At 40.1% G+C, this 20,983-nt stretch overlaps 1 protein-coding gene across 1 annotated transcript in view; it reads right to left on the bottom strand.

Moving 5' to 3' along the window:
• Positions 1-20,983, bottom strand: part of cntnap3 (contactin associated protein family member 3) — a 188,696-nt gene that overhangs the window by 130,598 nt on the left and 37,115 nt on the right. The window contains exon 3 of the mRNA XM_036595152.1: positions 1,352-1,545. Within this exon, the coding sequence (XP_036451045.1) occupies positions 1,352-1,545 (194 nt within the window). The remainder of the gene's footprint in view (positions 1-1,351; positions 1,546-20,983) is intronic.

The raw sequence follows: 20,983 nt of genomic DNA, 5'->3' as shown, positions 1-20,983 counted from the left end.
TGCTGCGCTGGTACGAGTGGATCAGACACAGCAGTGCTGCAGGAGTTCTTAAACACTGTGTCCACTCACTGTCCACTCTTTAAGACACTCCTACCTTGTTGGTCCAGCTGATAGTCCAGCAGTGACACTGAGTGCACACTAACACACCACCACCACGTCAGTGTCACCACAGTGCTGAGCGAGATCTTCCACTCAAAGAACACCTGCTCTGCGGGAGTGCTGACCTGACCATTTGAAGAAAAAAGGGTAGAAAGGGGCTAGCAAAGTATGCAGAGGGACAGATGGACAACAGTTGGTTTTTACTGTTCTAAAAGCTTTACTTTCTGCATATTTATGTAGTATGACCCCCCCCCCCTTGAAAAATAAGTCGTTTGACTGCTCATGTTTCACACAATTGGCTATTTGTCATAAACATAAAATGCTTTCATGTGTATGTGCACAAGGATTAATCTATTAGTTTTGGTGAAGCTGAAACTTAGTCCAGAACTGAGTTTAATTTGGTCAGGCTACAGTCATGTTCAGACAACTGTGTCAGGCTACAGTCTGGTACAGACAGAATTTTGTCAGACTAAAGTTGGATTTGAACAGAATTTTTTTTTTAGCTACAGTTGGGTCCAGGCTACTGTCAAGTTTGGGGAGAATTTTGTCAGGCTGTAGTTACATTTGGACATAATTTTGTCAGCTACAGTTGGATTTGGACATAATTTTGTCAGCTACAGTTGGATTTGGACTGAATTTTTGTCGGGCTACAGTTAGATTTAGACAATTTTGTTGTCTACAGTTAGATTTGGACAGAGTGTAGTTGGGCTACAGTTGGATTTGGACAATTTTGTTGTCTACAGTTGATTTGGACAGAGTGTAGTTGGGCTACAGTTGGATTTGGACAATTTTGTTGGCTACATTTAGATTTAGACAGAATTTTGTCGGGCTGCAGTCGAATTTGGACACAATTTTGTCAGCGATAGTTGGATGTGGACAGAAATATATTGGGCTGCAGTCGAACTTAGACAGAATTTTGTCAACTGTGGTTGGATGTGAACAGAATTTGTCAGGCTGAAGTAGCATTTTGACATAATTTTGTCAGCTACAGTTGGATGTGGACAGAATTTTGCTGGGCTACAGAATGTTGTTGGGCTACAATCAGGTTTGGACCGAATTTTTCTCAGGCTACAGAATGTTACTGGCCTACAGTCGGGTTCGGACAGAGTTTTGTGAGGCTACAGTTGGATTTGAAATCTAATCTTGTTGCTGTGGGCTGGGTTGAACTTGTTCAGAAAATGTCAAACTATATTTCAGGCTCTACATGACCAGTATTGAGAAGAAAGTGATGGAATAGGCTTAAGCTGCTTACCCCAATGCTGTCCTCCTGCCGATACTGCCTCCAGTTGTGGCCCGTGTCGCTGAACATGAGGAGGTAGCTGGTCACCCAGTCGGAGCTGCCGTACCTGCCCTGGGTGGCCACGGCCGTGATCTCTGTCCGCTCCTCCAGATTGATCTCCAGCCACTGATACTTATTTAAATCCAGTGGAGACCAGCCACCAGCCCCTTCAGGAGAGAGATTGATTGGTTGATTGATTTTACTTGACATGTAAAAGTAGAAATACAATACGTTAGAGCTTGTGAACACAGACATAGGTTGAAGTACGCCACTCTTAACCGAGCAGTGATACTGATGTGTGTAGAAACTCAGTTTCAACACAGCTGTCACGCAACACACACACTACCATGTAAGTGTCTGTGTGCTATGCTGAGGATGATCCACCATCCAAATCATATCTGGTCATGAGGTCAGAATCTGACAACTGAGGAAAGGTATAGATGTTGGCTTGAGAACAGGGCTACAGCCTGTAATTGTACACCTATAAAGTGGACCTAAATTCTGCACAATTCAATCATTGCGATTATGAACAAAGTCAGTCAGACTCAGAATAAGAATTAGTTTTGATGTCGATTTCTTTACAACGAAAATGATAAGAAAACAGGGGTTGCAATGTCTACAATGCAAAAATAGCCATTTTATTTACTATCTAAAACCAAAAGTGAGCCTACACAGGCCTTCTGAGTGTTTACATGTGATGTTGATGGTGGTAAAATAGTGGTAAATCTGAGGAAAAAAGGTTTCTTTGGGGACTATATTGCCTTAGAACATCCTCAGCATACTCTGATTTCTTAGATTAGAATATAGTCTGGAAATCTGATTAAGAAATCTGATAAAGAGAGCTGGCTAATGTATACCCTTACTCTGATTTCTTTCGATTTCCTCAGTCTGCGCATGCTCGAAAACAGACCGCGGTACCGGAAATAAGCAAGTGGCGTTTAACACAGCACAACAAAACACTTTTGGAGCGACACTGAAATCATACAAATGCTTACAAATATTCTTCATCTTCTGAATGATGTGTGTTCATATTGTTGTTGTCGCAGTGTTTTAGCTCCAGCATGAAGTTTGAGTTTTACATTATGTTTACGTCGCGTCTTCTTCTGTGAGTTTATTGGCTAGTTGCAAAGCAGAAATCTGATTACTGCCCGATTCATGTAAACCTAGAGTTTTCCTATTATCTCATTACTCAAGTGCATGTAAATATGTTGATCAGATTATTGACAAAATCTAATTTTCTGTAGTTATCGGGATTATTAAGAGCATGTAAACGCACTCAGTGTAGAGGTCTACGCGGGACTGTTTTTCAGTCCCCCTCCTGCCCGCTTCTGCAAGATTTCATCCTGCTCCCGCAGAAAATCAGAATCCTTTGTCCCGCTCCTGCCCGTGTAGTGCTGTCAAGGTGAACTGACATCCAATATCTGACAGTCTGTTCACAAATACTTTATCCTCTGCTGAAATAATTGGCCGTCATTGTCGACGGGCTCACTGTGAAGTAACTTCACTAAATGCTGTTTATTCCCTGTAACACAAACAGAAATTAACCACAGAATGGTTATTTTTGGTGTTTTGCTGGGCTCGGCAGCTGCGGCCGTTGGACTGAAGGCTCCGCCGTCTCTGGAAGCTACGAAAATTTGCGTGTTGTTCATGTGATCATTTGCTTCGCAACTCTTTAGAACGACTTCATTCATTTTAATTGTTTTACTGTTATCATTTTATACTGTTTATGTACATTATTTAGTGATCTACTTTATTTAGGCTAGTCTTTAATTTTATGGGATTTCTCTTCATGCGTGCTTTGGCCTGTTGCCGCCTATAGTGGGCTGGTTTCCTGCCCGCTCCCACGCACCACGCTGAAAACCAGTCCCACGCCAAAAGATACTGTGGCGAGTCCCGCGGGAATCCGGGGGAGTGCAGACCTCTAACTCAGTGTCTCAGTCACAGGGCAGCGTATCGGTAAACGTTTCTTTAATGTCTTTCTGTGAGGTAACTTTTAGAGCAGGGGTGGGGAACTCTAGTCCTGAAGGGCTGGACTCCTGCACAGTTTGGTGATTTTCCTATTTGAGCACACTTGATTTAACTCTTCAGCTAATTACAGGTTTGGCCAAAATCCTTCGTTAGGGGTATCAAACACTTCTGAAGTCTGGTTCCCATCACCACTGTGAACAATGCTGACTGGGTCAGTTTCTCTAGAATGAACCATTTCAAATCAAACCTCTCTGATTGACTCTATTAACATCTTAACCATTTAATCATGCAGACATTTTGTACTTCCCCTTTAAGTGGAAGGTGAGCATACAGTTTGTCAAATTGAGTGTACAGTTCAGGTTTCATTTTTTTCTTACTGCAGAATAATAGTGAATACATCAAAACTATGAAATGACGCACATGGAATCATGCAGTGACCAAAAAAGTGTTATAAATCTATCTTCTATTTTATCTTCAAAGCAAAACCACATTCTTCTGTAGATTTGGAGATGTAGCCCCTTTTGCTTTAATGCAGCGTTGCACACTCTTATCATGCTCTCAAGCTCTCAAACTGTTCATGGTTTCATATTTTTTAACACATGAATATGGAAATTGTGGGCTGATGCGGGTATCTGATATTTTTCCATGTTTCTGCCTGTATACTACAATATATAAAGCATTTATATAATGCAGAAACTGAGAAAAGGTCCAATACAATATTTCTGTAGGGTTACAAATGCAGTAAAATGAATAAAATCTAGATATTTTAGCAAAGCAGCCCAGCATTACCAAAACATTCTGCTCTTTTTTGAGTACAATAAATACATAATTAAATATCTGTATAATCTGGTATTATTGTGCAGCCTTAATGTGTATTATTATTTGTTTTAGAAATCAATATCGTGTTGAAGCAGCTTTAAATAGTTCTTAAAGGGCATTTTTCAAAATTTCTGCATGATTCATTCAGAATGTGAAAGTCAATATTGTAGAGAAACAGAACTACCCTGATTTCTTTACAGTAGTGGTGACCAGTAGTGGAACCAGGGGTCGTCTACAACACATGTCTGCAACACAAATATAGGCAATTTATATACTAGAGAAAACCACCAGTGAACCCAGACACGTCTTCTGATATTTCAGATGTAAAATAACGGTAAAAACTAAAATATTTTTCTCTTAATGCTGTTTTGCCTTAGACTGCCCTACATGTCCCTCTCCATTATGAATGGATATAAAAAGAAATATAAGGTTTAGGCCAAAATCGTATCTCAAGACATAAAATAATGTCAGTGTATTTGTGAGCATGTCATGTAATCGCTTTTAGAGGCATTAAACTCTTCAGACATCTGGTTCCCATCACCACCACTGTCAACAATTCTTAGTCTCTCTAGAACAGAGAATTTCACATCATTTCTGCACAGTCAAAATGATGAAAAACATACATTCTTTGGAGCATGTCTAAACTTTTAGATGGGTACTGTATATGACCTCTACTAAAAGTGCACTTTCAGCTACATTCAACCATCCCAAACACCTGGAAAGTATGCATCCGGCGCTGGACATATTACAAAGAAACATATTTCAAAGTTTGTAAAAACATTATCAGAACACCACTCCAGTCCAGTGTAGTCCTCCATAAAAAATTAAACAGCAGGATGAGAGCAGCAGATTCTTGTTATATGACTCTCATACTAAGAGGTGAAAGGCAGCGAGACAAGCTGAACAGATTGCATTATGCGCCGCTCATATCTGGAGGCGATCTGTCAAGGGATTGTGTTGAGAGGAAACAATTTTCCCAGCTTCCCCCTCGGCATTCGTGCGAAAATTGTGAAGCAATCCTTTAGCAGATGATTAAGAAGCGGTGAGATTAAGATTTAATCAACATATTTCATTAAGAAGCAAGCTGTTATACAGTCATCATGTAGTGGGTTATTATTCACCTCTAGTGCGTATTTGTGTGTACGCAGATAAATGCGCCATTTCATAAAAGATGAAATATGAAATGTGACAATATGATGAAATGCAGCCCTCCCCATCAGGACTGTCTTTCTGGGTGCGTTCGAGAGACGGTTCAATTCTGTTGGTGCTTACGCTCGCTAACAGGTCTCTCCACAGCGCAGCGTCGTTGGTATTCTAAATCCGTGCGGCCTTGGTGTATTAACAGAGTCCATTTCCCTATAGGAGACCTTTAAATCCTGCTCTAGAGGGCATGGACTTCTACTGCCTTGCTGATTTCAAAGCCCAGAAACAGCCGTTCACAGCCTCCCCGTTAGTCAGTCGAGCAGCTCTGAGGCTGAAGAAAAGCTCCAGTTTGGCTGTGACACCTCTTAAACATAACAAAGCATTTAGAAGGCTGCGACAAATGCTACGATATCAGTGATGCACAACTTCGGCTCTCGACTTCTGCCACTCAAACAGTTGGGAGTCGACTCCTTGATTCTACTTAATTTTAACCAAAACAGTGACAGAGCCAGTGATAAAGGTGTGTAACAGATATTAAGACACCCAAAACATAGTTTTTACCATTACCTAGAGATTACAGTAATATGATTTAAAATTGACAGATTGTACCACGTAATACCTCAATGATAACAGTGGACTAATGTTTCAACATATCTTACCAACAGTCTGCGTGGGTTTCCTCCCGCAGTCCAAACACATGCTAAATTGGCCCTAGGACTGTGTGTGAATGTGTAGGTTTGTGTGTCTGCTTGGGACTGCTGGCCTGTGTTTTCTGCCTTCCACCCAATGACTGCTGGGATAGGCTCCAGTGACCCACGAGGATAAGCGGCTTAGAAGATGAACGAATGAAGTTTTAATTCCGTATCAGCTGGATGCTATCGTGTTGCTCTTTTCACGAGCCAGAAGTTGGCTTCATATTTGCCAGCTTCCTATTCAACTTTGAATTTTTGTGTTCCCCCTTAAATGATACAGCATTTACCTTAAAGTAACTGAGGCACCATTTAAGATGGAATGCCAAATTTTAATCAGCAAAACAAGAAGCCAAGTTCAGCTTAATCCCCTTTTCCACACCGTAATAAAACCTACAACTACATTGATTTTTATTCATATGTTCACGAGTGGCACTAAAGCCAATTTAACTGGCCTAATTATACTCACTTTGTAATGAAAAATGTAGCTATTAGTCAGTGTTCTTTTAGTACTCACAATGGGCCATGTCTTCCTACGGCTCACCATGGCTCACCAATGTCTTCCTACGTTTTTTCTTAAATTTGTTCTTGAGAAAGGTTCTAATAAAAAGTACATAGTACAGGACATACCAAAAAGCATTTTTGTGAGCAGAGTTTGTGCTAATAGCAGCTGGTGAGCAGCAGTTATTACATACGCCACGATCAAAATGTTCCTCAAACCAATTACGAGCCCGACTCACAGGCGTGTTGGAGTCGAGGAATCGATTCTTTGGAATCGACTTCCCATCACTATGATATCTAAATCAGAGGAGAACTGAGCACGTAGTGCACCTAAAATCCAAAAAAAAATAGAGTATATTGGCAAAAAATAACCATGATTTTGCCCTTATCTCAAATGTAGCACACATGTTTAGTGTCTAATGTTTGCCTCTTTAGTTTTCTGCTGGAGCTACGTGGCTAATGGAGCTAACAAGAAACGGAAGGTAACATTTTACCAGTTAGCCCTGGGCAAACAGCATGACTAAATCATCACACATTTGCCTCAAACTGTGTCGATGGTGTTCAGTAATCTAAAACAGACTTGCGTATGTGGTTTCTGACACTGAATGGAAGACCTATAAAATACCTATATGTTACCTATAAAAATGCACAAAAAGCATGTAGCATGGATAAAAACATATAGGTTGTTTTTCCAACTTTTGCACATTTTGCCTTTTTGTAAGTAATTTTAAAATTATATTTTTCATACAAACAACTTTGCCTTCCAGTACTTTTTTGCTTTCGAACAGTTTAGCTGAAACAGGCCTACTTGGTGAGGTACAAGCTTTAATTACTCGTTAGCTACATTAGCCTTGCAGCTCCAGTTCAAAATTAAAGAAGGAAAATCAGAGTCCAAACATGTCTTAGTTGATTGACATTTGAGATAAGAGGAAAATCACTTGAAATCAGGATGAGAAGAAGCCAGGCTGATGAGCTCAGGCTGTATGGTGGTAGATGGTGGCATATCCTGAGTGTGATGTGTGTTTATATGTGTGGAGGACAGGAGGACATCCAAAAGAGCAGCACGCGGAGCTGCAATGCCAGGTGGATTTAGCAGGATCAGTCTGAGGAGCTCATAAGTCTCTCAGTCTCACTCACAGGCCGGCTAATGTTAAAGGAACAAATCAGTGAAGTTCAGAGACCTGAGGTTCAGTCAAAATACACCAGTCCTTTTCTTCTGCTACTAATGGAAGCTTATATACTAACAGTTTGTACTGTGCAAACTGCAGGACTAAACGATCACATGCATAGATCTGGTAATGCGTGATAGATTTACTTATCAAGTCAGCCCTTGCCCCTTTTGTCTTGATTGAAGGCGTTAATGAATGGGTCTATAAACTGTTAATACGCTAATTTTAGAATTGAACCATTTCACATACAGCTGAATTCATCCAAATAGACAGCTGTGCGACAGCATTTTACAAAATAAATTAATAAAACCAACAAACATTAGACCACCTTCGACCAGAAACACAAAGCAGAACAGCACAGCTCTCTTAACACAAAAAGGGTTAAAACACTCACTGCCTGACAAGTCCATTAACCGTTGATTTGCATATGGCACCGACCTCGTCACCGTGTTCTCCAGCATAATGGTAGCCCTTATTAGAATGCACAGCTCATTTGAGGTTCACTGTTTATACTGGTTAGTTATATTTATGGTGGAATAACAAGCCTGTTTTGGCATTTAGGACAGCGGCGAAAGGCCAAGCGTAAGTACTTCAGTAGCCGACACCGCCGCTGACACTGAAACGGGCCGAGAGAGCAAACACATTGACCTTTGCTCATTACTGAGAGCAGAATAGAAAGTAGGAGAGAAACAGAAAGAGGCAGCAAACAGAAAGCCCCGGCTTTGGGGTTTTAAAAATTCAGCTTTAGCTTCCGAACTATAGAAAGAGCAGTCGCCCTGATCTTACTCTAAAGTACTAAGCATTGCACGTCCTCTATTTTCGGCTGTTCTCCAAAGGCCTTCCCATGTCCTGTACTTCTTAAGGGCTGTCAGCTCCAACCTGAGGAGTTTGGCACAAAAGGGATGCAGCCCACATGACTAGGCACATAATCCGCCTGCTACACCACCATATTTCTGTCTGCTCGGTCACTGCACTGCAAATACTGACCATTTTTTTGCAGTTATACTGTGATAATAAAAGTGATTTTGGATTTTTTAGTATCAAATTGTAGATACTATGATTAGCCCAAATATGGAAAGCCAGAAGTAGCTCAGCCCCCAAAACAACCAACTAAATATATCATTTTTCAGTATTTAGTGTGTCTACACTTTGCCTTAATTACAGCTTCCATTCTTTTCAGTAGCCTTGCTTTCAGTTTTACAAAGAAATCTACAGGGATATTCTTCCACACCTCCAAAGTTTAGTCTTAGAAATTGGTTGCACTTCGCAATTCAAATAATCCCAAACACAGTGGCCAGTGCATTGTTCTGAGTACACCATTTTAACCATTTTTTGAACTCCACTTTTGGAAACGAATGAATTACTGAATAACTTGTATGTAATTGCTATTTTGAAAAGAAAGTCTCTGACTTTTGTAGTCTTTTTTTTGGTAGTCATTATTGTCCCGACACTAGAAAATATTGTGAGATAAATTTGAGCTCATCCACTCCTAGTGCAACTAAACTTTCAAGAACTTTATATATTAATATTAATTATACACTGAAATCCACTGATGAAGTTGCTTTACCATCTTATCTTTGTCTGGTCTGAACCACCACCTTGTGGGTTTTAATCACATCATCTAAGCCAGTGGTGACCAACCCTGGTCCTGAAGATCTGTCTTCCTGCAGAGTCTAGTTCTAACCACAATCTGCCACTCCTGCTCTAGATAACTCACTTCTTCAGAAGCCTTTGACTGACCACTAATCGTAGGCTATGTCCAGACTGACAGCCCAAATCAGATTTTTGGCATATCCAGACTGTATCCAGATTGATTTTTGCTAGTCTAGACAGCAAAAAAACCCTTTTTTTGCAAAATGGTTCCAAACCACATTTGGAGGTGGTTTACAATACATTCCAATCAGATTTTAACAGATGTGTCTCAGTCTGGACGCTCTGGGTGCTCAGATCGGATTTCAAAGTGACGACAATGTCAAATCCAGAGTGATGGAAGTGCTAGGATATAAGAAGAGCGCAAAAGATTCATGCTTACGCCAGTGAATTTGGAAGAGTGTGGAGGGCGAGATGATGCACCTCCATCTCTCCTGCATCTGCATTTGAAATCTGTATCACCAGCGTAGCTACGTAGTTATTGATGCCAGCGGTGTTACCACGGCAGCCCATAAAGGTAAGTTTGTGATGTCCAGACACACATCTGATCTGATCTGTTGCAAATACCAGTGTGGACAGTCGTCTCAAAAGATCTGATTTGAGAAACAAATCCAATTTGCCTGCAGTCTGATCATAAAATACATGGAAAGCCCTGAACATGGCAAACAAACCTCGTTTTTTGGCAAATTTGACAAAAATCTGGTAAACATCTTTGACCACGTTATTCATAATTCAGTGGAAAAAGCAAGACACAAGACCTCTGAAGACTTACTGACACTGTATTGGATATAACTGTTCAGCCAGTCACCAAGAAAGTATTTGCTATTATAATAATGGCCTGTAGGTCAGTATGATGCAATGCGATGTCAGACGACAGTCTGAAGAAAAGCTGCTGTTCTGTGGATCTTCATGCTGCTTACAGTATCTCACATCATCAGCAGGTTAAGTAGCAAGCAACACAATTAATGATAATATGTACCATACTGTGGCATTTCCCACCATTTACTCCACTTCTATCCTTTAGAAATGTAACTGAAGAAAGCAGCTTCACAGACGGCGGCTTCCATTTACATTTAGCCATTTAGCTGACGCTTTTGCCCAAAGCGCCTTCCATTAACCAACTGCCTTGCTTAAGGGCACAATGGCCAACAGACATCAGCTCAGACCACATCCATGACATTACAGCTGGGTGATATAGAGAAACATTATTACGATAAATGTTTAAGCAGAATATCTTGATAACTATAAATTTGCCGAAATAAGTGTGGACAAAGTAAATACCCTACATATGAAAAATCTTCTTCTAAAATCAAGGGTATTAAGAGGGTGTTTGTTGGAACACCCTAATAATTGTAAATGCTACAGTAACTGACAATCAACCAACTGCAAAATTCCCACCTCCCCAAATAACTGTTGGCCAACCCGTCAAACTTTCAGTTCAGACTAGCTGGTTAGCATTCGTAACACACTTAAAGACTAAACTGTTCGGTAGTACCAAAGTCCTTCTAAGAAAGTCTGTTCACTCTGTGGCCATCTTTGCAACGCCACTGGGCAGTTATTTCCAGCCATACAAGACCAGACTCCTCTCTCTTTAAATGAGAAGAAACCAAAATACTCAAAACTGAAGGTCACATTAGCGTCTCAAAAACATATTTGAAGTCACTGATAAAAACTGACAAAAACCTTATAAATAGTTTGTAGCGTTTGTATTATTAATTCACAAAAAACGTAATTTTTCAGGATGTTCTGGTTACTGCTCTTGAGGGGGGGCCTTTCCTCACTCGCGGCATAACCAGCAAGCTAAATCGTTCTTCGTCTTTCTCCACAAACAGTTGAGCGTTACGAGCTTTCCCATTCATATTTCAGCCAGTGACCGGTCACCTCCTTTATAACATCTCTGGCAGTACAAAGGAAAATGTAGAAGCACACATTCAAAAATAAACTGGCTTTCCAGGATGTTCAGGATGTTGTTTCAGAACTGACAAAATATGAATGTAAAGAAATTTAATGCTAAAAAGGATTCATTAATCAAACCAGAGAAATTAATTAGCCACTCGACGTTAAGCAGAGTGTTGTCATGACTAATAAGGAGGAGGTTTTAGCCTTGTAAGCTGCTTTTTCAGATGAGGTAATGCTAAAGCTAACTATGGAGCTAGAGAGTGCTGAGGAGAGCTTCTTTTACATCTTTTACACAAGGTCTTTTAGCACACTTTAACAAAGAATGGCACATGTATGAGTACATTTATACATTAATATGCAGTGGAGAAGAGCGGGTTTTGTTCCACATCAGAAAAGCACTTCTGTACAGCTGTAAGTAAAGTATGTTTCATAGTTTTGATCCTCATCTGTCTCTTACAGCAGCACTCTCTGTAACACAGCGACTGCAGGAATCACATCCAAGGAGCTCACGTGTGGAGTTTTATGTCTTGTTTGAGTTTTTTAAAAGGCTGGTTGAGCTGTAGTTTAATGTCCTGTAAAGCCAGACCCTGCTCGATTTCAGACATCTAGTTTTTTGGTTTTGGTTACACTGAACGTTGGACTAGACCATCGCGTATGGACAAAGCCTACAATTTATATGCTCACACCGTACGAAAGCACTCAGTCTTATTGACGTGATGTAAAACGCAGACAACTCTGTCTAGGGACAACTTCCAATAATGCTGTTTTAATCAAAACAACATGCTGCTCATCCAAGTACCAAGCAGAAATTCTGAGAAACTGAGCTACAGCAGCTTTGCTAACACTGTGCACTGAAACTAAAACCAGGCAAATGCCAACTTTTTTACCTCCATTTTGTTATCCTATATGTGTCCACCCGTATTGGGGATGTAGTTATAATTGTGATTGCGTGTGTTTAGAAAAAGTCTAAAACTGCAGTGTATGTCTGGCGGGAAAATGCCAAGGCTGAATGTTTAAAGTGAGCAACAACTTTGCATCCAACTGCCACAGTGTCAGCAACACTCTCCTCTCACTCACCCTTGTTCACTGCCAGCTTGAGTCGTCTGTTCATTAGCACGGCAGGGTACACTAGGCTTACATCTCGTGCTTTCAGGTGGTATCAAATGTTGGCATGGGTGCATTTTTGTGAGTAAATAAGCATGGAATCAAGCCAATACCAGACAACAGTATCAATGCATCCATTAATTAAAATCCGTTATTTTTTCCCATAGAGAAAACCAGCTTAGAACCAGAGCTTCTAACATTGGCATGACACCAACTACAGAATGACAATTCTACTTTAAATGTCTACTTTCTTAACGTTTTTTACATTACAATCTTATAGTCGCCTATTGGTTGTCTGTTGCTGTCCAATTCAAACAGCTGACCTAGCAATTAGAGCTAAGTGAAGTCAAATTATTCTCTATGAAAAGGCTCTGACAGCAAGAGAACCTCTCTGAGTTTTGGATTGTTTTCAGTGCAGCTAGAGTGACATACTGGCAGTACAGCATACTGGTGACATCATTTCCACTGACGAGACTCAGTCCGTACTTTTCTTTTCTGCTGAAGTATCTTTTTAAAGCAGGGCTGGTTGTAAGTGGCCCTTCAGAGGCTTCTGATTAAAGTGTAATAACTTCAGTCCAAATGAGCTCAATCACTGTCCGGCTGTCGGCTGAAATAAAGGCAAAGTCCGGCTTTTCGCTCACTCTCTCTGACCAGAGTGGACAGTGGCTGCTCCAGCAAATGAACAAAGCAATTAGGGTTAATGACGGGTTGTGTGCGAGGGCAGCCAACCGGTGCTCCTGATAGCCATTTACTCGTCCATATCGTCATATTATATCACCCGATCCAACACACGTAAACCACCATTGACATTTAATCTCTAGGCTGGTGGGAAACGAACAAAGGGCAATTTGCAATGGCTAATCACCGAAGCCGTGGCCCATGTCGGCTCGCATCGAGGGAGGGGTGACAAATGGACGTCTTATTCTAAAACCATGGAATTATGGATTTTGAAGAAGTCACAGACATTTTAAACTTTAGAAGTGAAGCTATGACTTACTTTTGCTATAGTAGTTATATAAAGAGTAATTTAATGACATATTAACTTTACAGGGAGTTACACAATTAATTACATTTATATTCAATTTACATTCTGTATCGACAGATCTGAGTCTGACTTCTGGTTGTTTCGACGTCAAATAATGACACAACTGTAAAGGATGTTTGTTCTTTCTGAAAAACAAGGACACAACAGTACAACAGTAGCTTTTCATCAAATTCAAATCAGGATAAAATTTCCTCTTCTTTTTATGAACACAAATGTGGTACTGACTGAATTTTGAATAAACAATTTCTCCACTTTTTTTTAAAGTTACAAGTGAAAAAAATTAAATTCCACCATGCTTTTGCTATTGCCAGCTTCTAAGGGTTAACACTGTCAATGTGGAGACAAAACAGTGTATCTCTGTCTTTGTTGTTCCATTGAAAATGTCCAATGTCCGACTTCCATTAAAAGTTAAAATGGAATTCCACTGATTTTGCAACATTTCTGCCTTATTAAGTCATTAAGCTATAAAGTCATCCGGAAGGGATTGATACCAAATGCTGCATTCTAGAGAAACTTAATCAAATGTGAATTGTTCACAGTGGGAACTCGGACGTCTGAAGAGTTTAATGCCTTCAGAAGCTCCCTCACAGAAAGCTACTGCATGAAATAGTTACAAAGACTCTGCCTGATGCCTGCGACATTGTTTTGCAAACTGGCCAAGTTCTCTGGTTCTGAGATAAGGTTTTGGCCTACAACATTTATTTAAAATGTATTCATGGCAGAGAGATACTTGTAGGACACTGCGAAGCAAAGAAGTCACCAGAGATTTTTTTTTTGTTTGTTATCAACATTACATATAAAAACTCACTCAGAATAGATTCACTGGTCATTTTGGATAATAAATAAAATGAGAATATCTGTTGTAGACATCACAGTTTGGTTCCTGGTTCCGATCACCACCACTGTAAAGAAATCCGAGGTAATACGAACCATTTTACATCAAACCACTCTGAATAACTTTCTTCACATATATACATATGAATAAAACATACATTTGGTGAAAGAATTGGTGGAATTCTCTAATAAGACATTACAATTCTGGAAATGCAAGGTTTTGTTCCCACAGCTACAGCTATAGAGGTAAGCTAACAATATCATACCAAACACGAATGCACAATAAACTCCCAATAGGAGCTTGAATAAAAGCATTATTGCCTATTATCCCTTTACAGAAGCGGGCAAATCACCCTTGACACGAGTCTGGCATGGCAAACAGCGCTCCAATGAAGAGCAGATGCGCGTCTAATGAACTGGCCAAGTTCTCATCAATAATTCACCATTTTTCCACCTGCATGGGCTCGAGACCAGAGGGACAAGAGGAAATTCAGGGAAACTAATGGAAGCAGGAGAAGTGCTGCTGCCTCTGTAGGAGCACATGTAACCCAAATAGAATTTGTTAGATGGCATCTGACTTGGTTAAGACTCGTTTAAAGACAATTACATTCCAGTGAGCGAGGAAACACCACATGGAGTGGTATGGAGGAGATCCAATTCTGTACAATCACCTCCATGAACTTCATTAGAAAAGGTATTTGATTAGAAGTTCATTTAATTTCAGGATCTAATCTTATCTCTTTTTTTCCAGAATGATTATAGAACTCCGGCAGCCCATTTCAACACATCTGAGTCACCTCAGTGTTACGCAGCTGGTATTACATGCCGAAGATGAAATTATTCGAAATGTTAAATTACACCTATTACCGTTTGCCAAAGCAGTGAAGCAACACTAAATAGCCCCTTAAAAATCTAAAAAGGCAGCAAGACATAAAAAAACTTGAATTGAGGCGAATTTTCAATGCCTGATGGGAAGCAAGCGCATGCATACGCGTAAGGATAATGTGTGGATAAGTGAGATGTAGCCTAAGCTTTCAAAAATCACGCCTGCAAGGTGGATATTTATACTAATATGAATAATCTCCTCGAAAGGGTATTTATTGCATCAAGATTAAGTCTACTTAGCTGCTGGTAGATGCCTTCACAGAGAGACACAATCACGTTTCCAGGCTAATCAAACTCGCAGTCTTCTCCACTCAGCCGCCCAAGTGAGACGGCCAATAAACCTGCTGATATGCTAATAGTAGACTAATAGCAGACGATTAAACAGGTAGATAATGGTACACCCCATGACAGTAGCAGAGAGATACATTTCTCAGTAATCTTGTCTCCACAGAAGGCCCGTGGCGTGTACAGAATTAGCACAGTATTAGCAATCGCCTTTGCTTATTTATCTTGTGGCTCGGTGGGGTTTTATGAGTTCAAAGAAACAATCATGTACAGCCATCTCTTGCACAAAATATTTCCAAAGGTGTAGACAGGCCTGCTAATTAGTGAATTCAGCTATTTTCAATGGTCATAATTAAATCGTTGGGATGGAAACAAAGTCATTCGGAGTGTAAATGGAAAATACAGCCATTTTACTTACCTAAAAGGACCAGGCTTCAGATTTTTGTATGGTAAAGTGGAAAAATTAGGTTCCTTTAGGGCCCATTTTGCCTTACAACGGCCTGCATGCAACTCTCCGCCATGACTGGATTAAAAAAACTACCTCAAAACTATAGTAAAATAATGTCTCAAGCATCAAGCAGCGTATTCATAAGTTGTTCATGTAATGACTTTCTGTGAGGGAGCTTTTAGAAGCATTACACTTTTCAGACGTCTGGTTCCGATCACCACCACTATGAACAATTCTGACTCTGTAGGCTTCTGCAGAATGGAGCATTTTACATCAAAGCACTCTGAATGACTTGTTTTGCTCTTAATGATGTAAGTACGCAGACAATTCTTTATTATGTCTGTCGGCTAGAAGGGGGTAAAGCCCACCAGCATTGGGCTGTGAAGCAACTGTTTTCTCTGGAGTGATGGAGCACATGGTTATGTTGCACTGCTCATACGTTATTTACAAAGTTGTGACTGCGTTTGTTTGCATGGAGGTTCTTAGCCTCTAAACTGGGAGCTGATGTCCATTCTTAAAAGTTTACTGTATAATTTACAGTCAGTTTCTGTGAAAACTATGGCAGAAATCTTAACAAAAGCAAATTATAAAATAGTACAAACTGCAGTTAACCTGACATTTTTACATTTGTTTTTCAAATGAAATTTAACTGAATGAAATGTTCTCGCAAAATGTCACTCATCATAAGTGTTTCCTTTTCTTAAATGCTTGTCAGGGGACTCATAACTTTGTCCACCCTGTCATGCGCAAGTGCACTTGTGGTGTCCTTGACCACCCTGTCATTTTCATGTTGTAGCAAAATAAACAAATTATTTCAAAAGGTAATTCAAATATAAGTAAATTGTGACAAACACCAGCATGTAATATTCAAATCTGTCAAAAAATATTGTTAATAAAGGGACACAACATTTCACAGCAGACATAATCTTCATCAGTGCTGCATTTGTCCACGACAGAGTGAACATGTGGTAATTGCTTTGCTTTGTCTAATTAACATAATGAACTTTAAAAAGACAGAACATTTAAAGTTTTTTGTAAGTTATCGGCCCCAACAGCACCCATCATGACTCATTCTAGCTGCTAGAATGAGTCATTGTGATTTTAGCATGTGCACTAAGTGAGAATGATCCTGGCATGGACGGATAAGTGGCTTAATTTCTGATAATTTATGATAAATTAGATGTTCTGAAGTATTGTTATTATAGTTCATAATGACGTAAGACTAGAAGCATTCAAACGAGAAGTGATCAGTTTAAAAAAATTCCTCAGGTTGATGACTTGAGAAGTGAAAAGGGTCATTTTGCTGCATTAGTTGGAAAATCTATTCCAGTCAAGGAGCTGACAGACAATTAGATCTTTACAAACTGTTCAACTTCATTTGAACAAACCAATCCATTTTAAAATGCTCAGCCACGCTGCTTCTAACAATCTGGTCAGAAACCCAATTGCAATAAAAAAAAATCTTTCTGGAAAGAAAGAAGATGGCATGCTTGGAAAGTATTTGCTGTGTAATGTAGTTCAATGTAAAGCTCAAGCACTAGCAGATTGTTTGAAATGCCATCAGTCTTTTCTTGATTTAGTGCAACCATGCAGTATACAGTGGGAGATGGATGGGGAAAGGAGCTTGATGTGACAGTGGAGCATGAGCTCCAGGCTCATTTATGATATTGCATAGTTTATTCTGACTATAGGGATCAAAGTTCCCAACCTTGAGTACTGGAGAACAGCATGTTCCTCATCAACTTAGTTTGTTATCCAACAACTGCTAATTTGAGCCCAGCAGTAAACTGTGCAGTGCAGTTGCTCTCTAAGACTGGAGTACCATAACTATGACACTGACTGGATAGTTGACCCTCAGAATTTGAAAGAAATAACTTTTGCTATGCTATTTTATTCAGATGTAATTGTTATTTCACATTTATTTTTGGGGATGCACCACAATTTCGGCCACAGAAAGTATTCAGCCGAGAAAAGCAAATAAATACCTAAAGAAAAAGAGAAACAGTGATTAAAAACACTTTTTCCCTTTCGTCCACCAGTCCACACAGACCAGTGAATCACTCAAACACAGTCCACTGCAGCTGCGTTCTGTATGGTCTTTAACTCGCATGCTTTTTAACATTAACTGATATTAAGAACCTCCTCAATAGAACTCAATATCTTTTGGTAACAAACCTTGGTTTTGAAAGTTGTTACTGCATTGTTCAATTCTGCTAATGTTTATGGCTGTTTCTTCTATAAATACTGAACACTAAAGCTGCTTGCGTGCTAATAGCACCCCCTGCTGGAGCAACTCCAGACTGCTAGATGGGAGTTCTAAGGCGAGAGTTCCACATCCACGTGTTTACCAAAGCAAGTCATTCCTTTTGTTTATCGTTTAGATTAGGTTACTGATGACCTGTTAAAAATTGTAATCTGTAACCTAATCTAAAGGACTATTATATTAAAGCAATAATAACAATCTGATTACGTTTGGTTACATTCGGATTATGTGTATTTTTAAAGCACTATAATTAAATAAAGACAAGAGAAAAATAATTTTAAAAAGATGACTAAAAATGATGTAAACACAATGACTTTAACTTAACTTAAAGCAAACAGGAAAACTGACTTAATGTCTGTGCTTTATACCAAAGTCAAAATGTATTGTTAAAACTGTGTTGAACGATCAGCAGAGCTTTATTATACAGGAAATAAGGATTTTTTTATTTTTACCTATAAATCTAATTCTGCTGTGGAGCCACAACGGCAGTAAAAGAGCCGCATGTTGCTGACCCCTGTCCTAGAGCAATAAGCCAACGTTAACCTGCAAAAACAGGTTTACTTAAGCATCTATATAAGCATCTATATGACGGATACCGAAACTGACATTTTAATTATATTGTGACATTCATTTTAGCCATATCTCCCACTGCTTAAGGTCATGCTTATATATTTTATATATTTGGCTATTGTCATATTTATAGTTTTAACGACTGGCTTAAGTGCATGTAACTGCTGTAATGTTCAGTTCATGGTGTGACTGACGGGCAGTACTACACTGTTAAGAAAAACAAGTAAATATCTGTAATTTTACACAAGTTTCTTTTGCAGGATGATTCTCAGGCAGGTGGCTGTGGTTTCATTCAATAAATCCTTAGGTGAGGAAATCTAGTGAATGCGCTCTGAAACACCTGCTGTGAGTGTGCCTCACTTAGCCGCTGGGATGAGTAAGCGTAAGCACCACTGTGTCCTCATGACCACCCGGAAAAATGCTCATGGGGACGTAATCATGAAATGGAAGACAAAATAAAAGTGATTCCTAGAGGATATAGTAAAGGATGATTCAAGTTAAGAAGCAAGTATCAAAGTTAAAAATACGCTCATCTCCGTCCTCGCTATTCGTAGAGCCTCTTGGTTTTTCCGCTTTATGGTTTTTCCCCAGAGTGAAGTGGAGGCAGCCCTGAGGAAAAGAAGTTCGAAGAATTAAATATACACAATCCTGGATCTTCATGAAAGCAGCAGCGTGTTTTTTGTCGGTTGGACTGCAAGGCCAGTGGAATAATAGAAATATATTGAGGTGGAGCTCTTACATTTATTAAGGATCGGCAGTCGTGACCCAGGCGCTTTCAAAACCTCTTACGGATTCAATGAAAAAATGAAAAAAAAAGTCCTCCATTCTCATCCAGGCTCTATCACTGACACTGCATCAACCCCACTCTGCTCTCAAGAGGAGGCACTAGTTTTGATTTCATTTTATTCTGATGGTGGCCGGATGCAAAGAGTTTAGCGCTGCATTAATAGACGCCTCCGGCTGAGAAGCGGGTAGGAAGAGGTGGCTGTACGCTACCGTTTCTTTCTTTTCTTTCAACCTAGCTTTTAAGTAGAGGCATCAATATGGGATCTGGCTTCAGTACGCTGCCTTTGAAGTGCACTGTGCTCCATACTGTGGGGAGTAAAGACTCCTGCATGGTGTGCGCGTGCGCTCGCTGAGAAAATGAAAGCGCTAGCTCGCTAATCGCCGCCAGAAACGGAATTTTGCCCTCAAAATAAAGCGGGGGCCTTTTGTGAAGGCCGCTTTCTTCCGGCGATAATAATTACACCTTCCTCCCACTTGAGTCATTAGATTTCGGACATGTGTTTACTTAAAGCACTGCAAAAACACCCCACGTTCCGAAGCGATGCCCTATGAGTCCGTGCATTATCCTACACTCATGCAAAGCAGGCTAGGCTATTGTAAATGGAGAGAGTGCGAATAAGAGAGCGTCATTACTGGTGTTCAGCAAATGTCTTTACACCTCGCTCTAATGTTGGATAATAAGGGACTCGTATTCACCGAGAGCCACTAAGCGGCTCGGCGCAAATGGACTAAAACAATAAACACCGTTGAATCATGCCGGAGTTGATTAGCCACCGTGAACGCTCTCGGATGTTTCGCAGGGTCAAGTGCGACTTAGTGCCTCAAAATGAAGCTCTTTAACAAGGCAGTGAGGTGTGAGTGCTGCATCGGCATATTTGTTTCCTTTTGCTTCACTGAGTCATTTCACTTTAGGCTTCAAAACACACAAATCCCTCGAAAAAGCCATGGATTTTTGGAGGAGCACTGAAGTCAGCAGCATGGAGGCAAAAATAAAATTGATCTATTTTGAAATGCACTGTACTGGAATTCTGTGGGTGGTTTTAGGGTAAAACATACACAAGGTTGGGTAGCGGTCAACCTGGCCATTTATGCTATTTGTGATGCCAAAGTCTACCAAAGTAAACCAGTGAAAGCACTCAAAGCTCCTGTCTTCTAGGCACGGGCTTGGGTTTAACACTGAGGGGAGCAAAAGAAATAATTCTTATGTGTGCATTCACTGAACAACGTTGAATCTCGGAGAGGGTTGTGGATATAAACTATACGGCCAAAAGAATGTGGTCATCTAGCCATAACACCTATAAGCTTGTTCCGAATTGTCCTACTTATCCTCCTTCCTACTTCAAAACCATGGGCATTAATATGGAGTTAGCTAAGGCTTGTGTGCAGCTGTTTGGCCATGGAAACGCATTTCATGAAGCTTTTGTGAAACAGTTTTTGTGCTGATGTTGCTTCCATAGTGATGCTAACAGAGGATAACCAAGAACAGGTTTTACGCACCACGAGTTTCAGCACTCGCCGGCCCCACTCTGAGTAGCTGAACTGTTGCT

This window comes from Colossoma macropomum, unplaced genomic scaffold (assembly GCF_904425465.1).
Source record: "Colossoma macropomum unplaced genomic scaffold, Colossoma_macropomum, whole genome shotgun sequence".
NCBI lineage: Eukaryota > Metazoa > Chordata > Actinopteri > Characiformes > Serrasalmidae > Colossoma > Colossoma macropomum.
The sequence above is the reverse complement of the archived record's forward strand: the minus strand, read 5'-3'. Positions and strand labels throughout refer to the sequence as shown.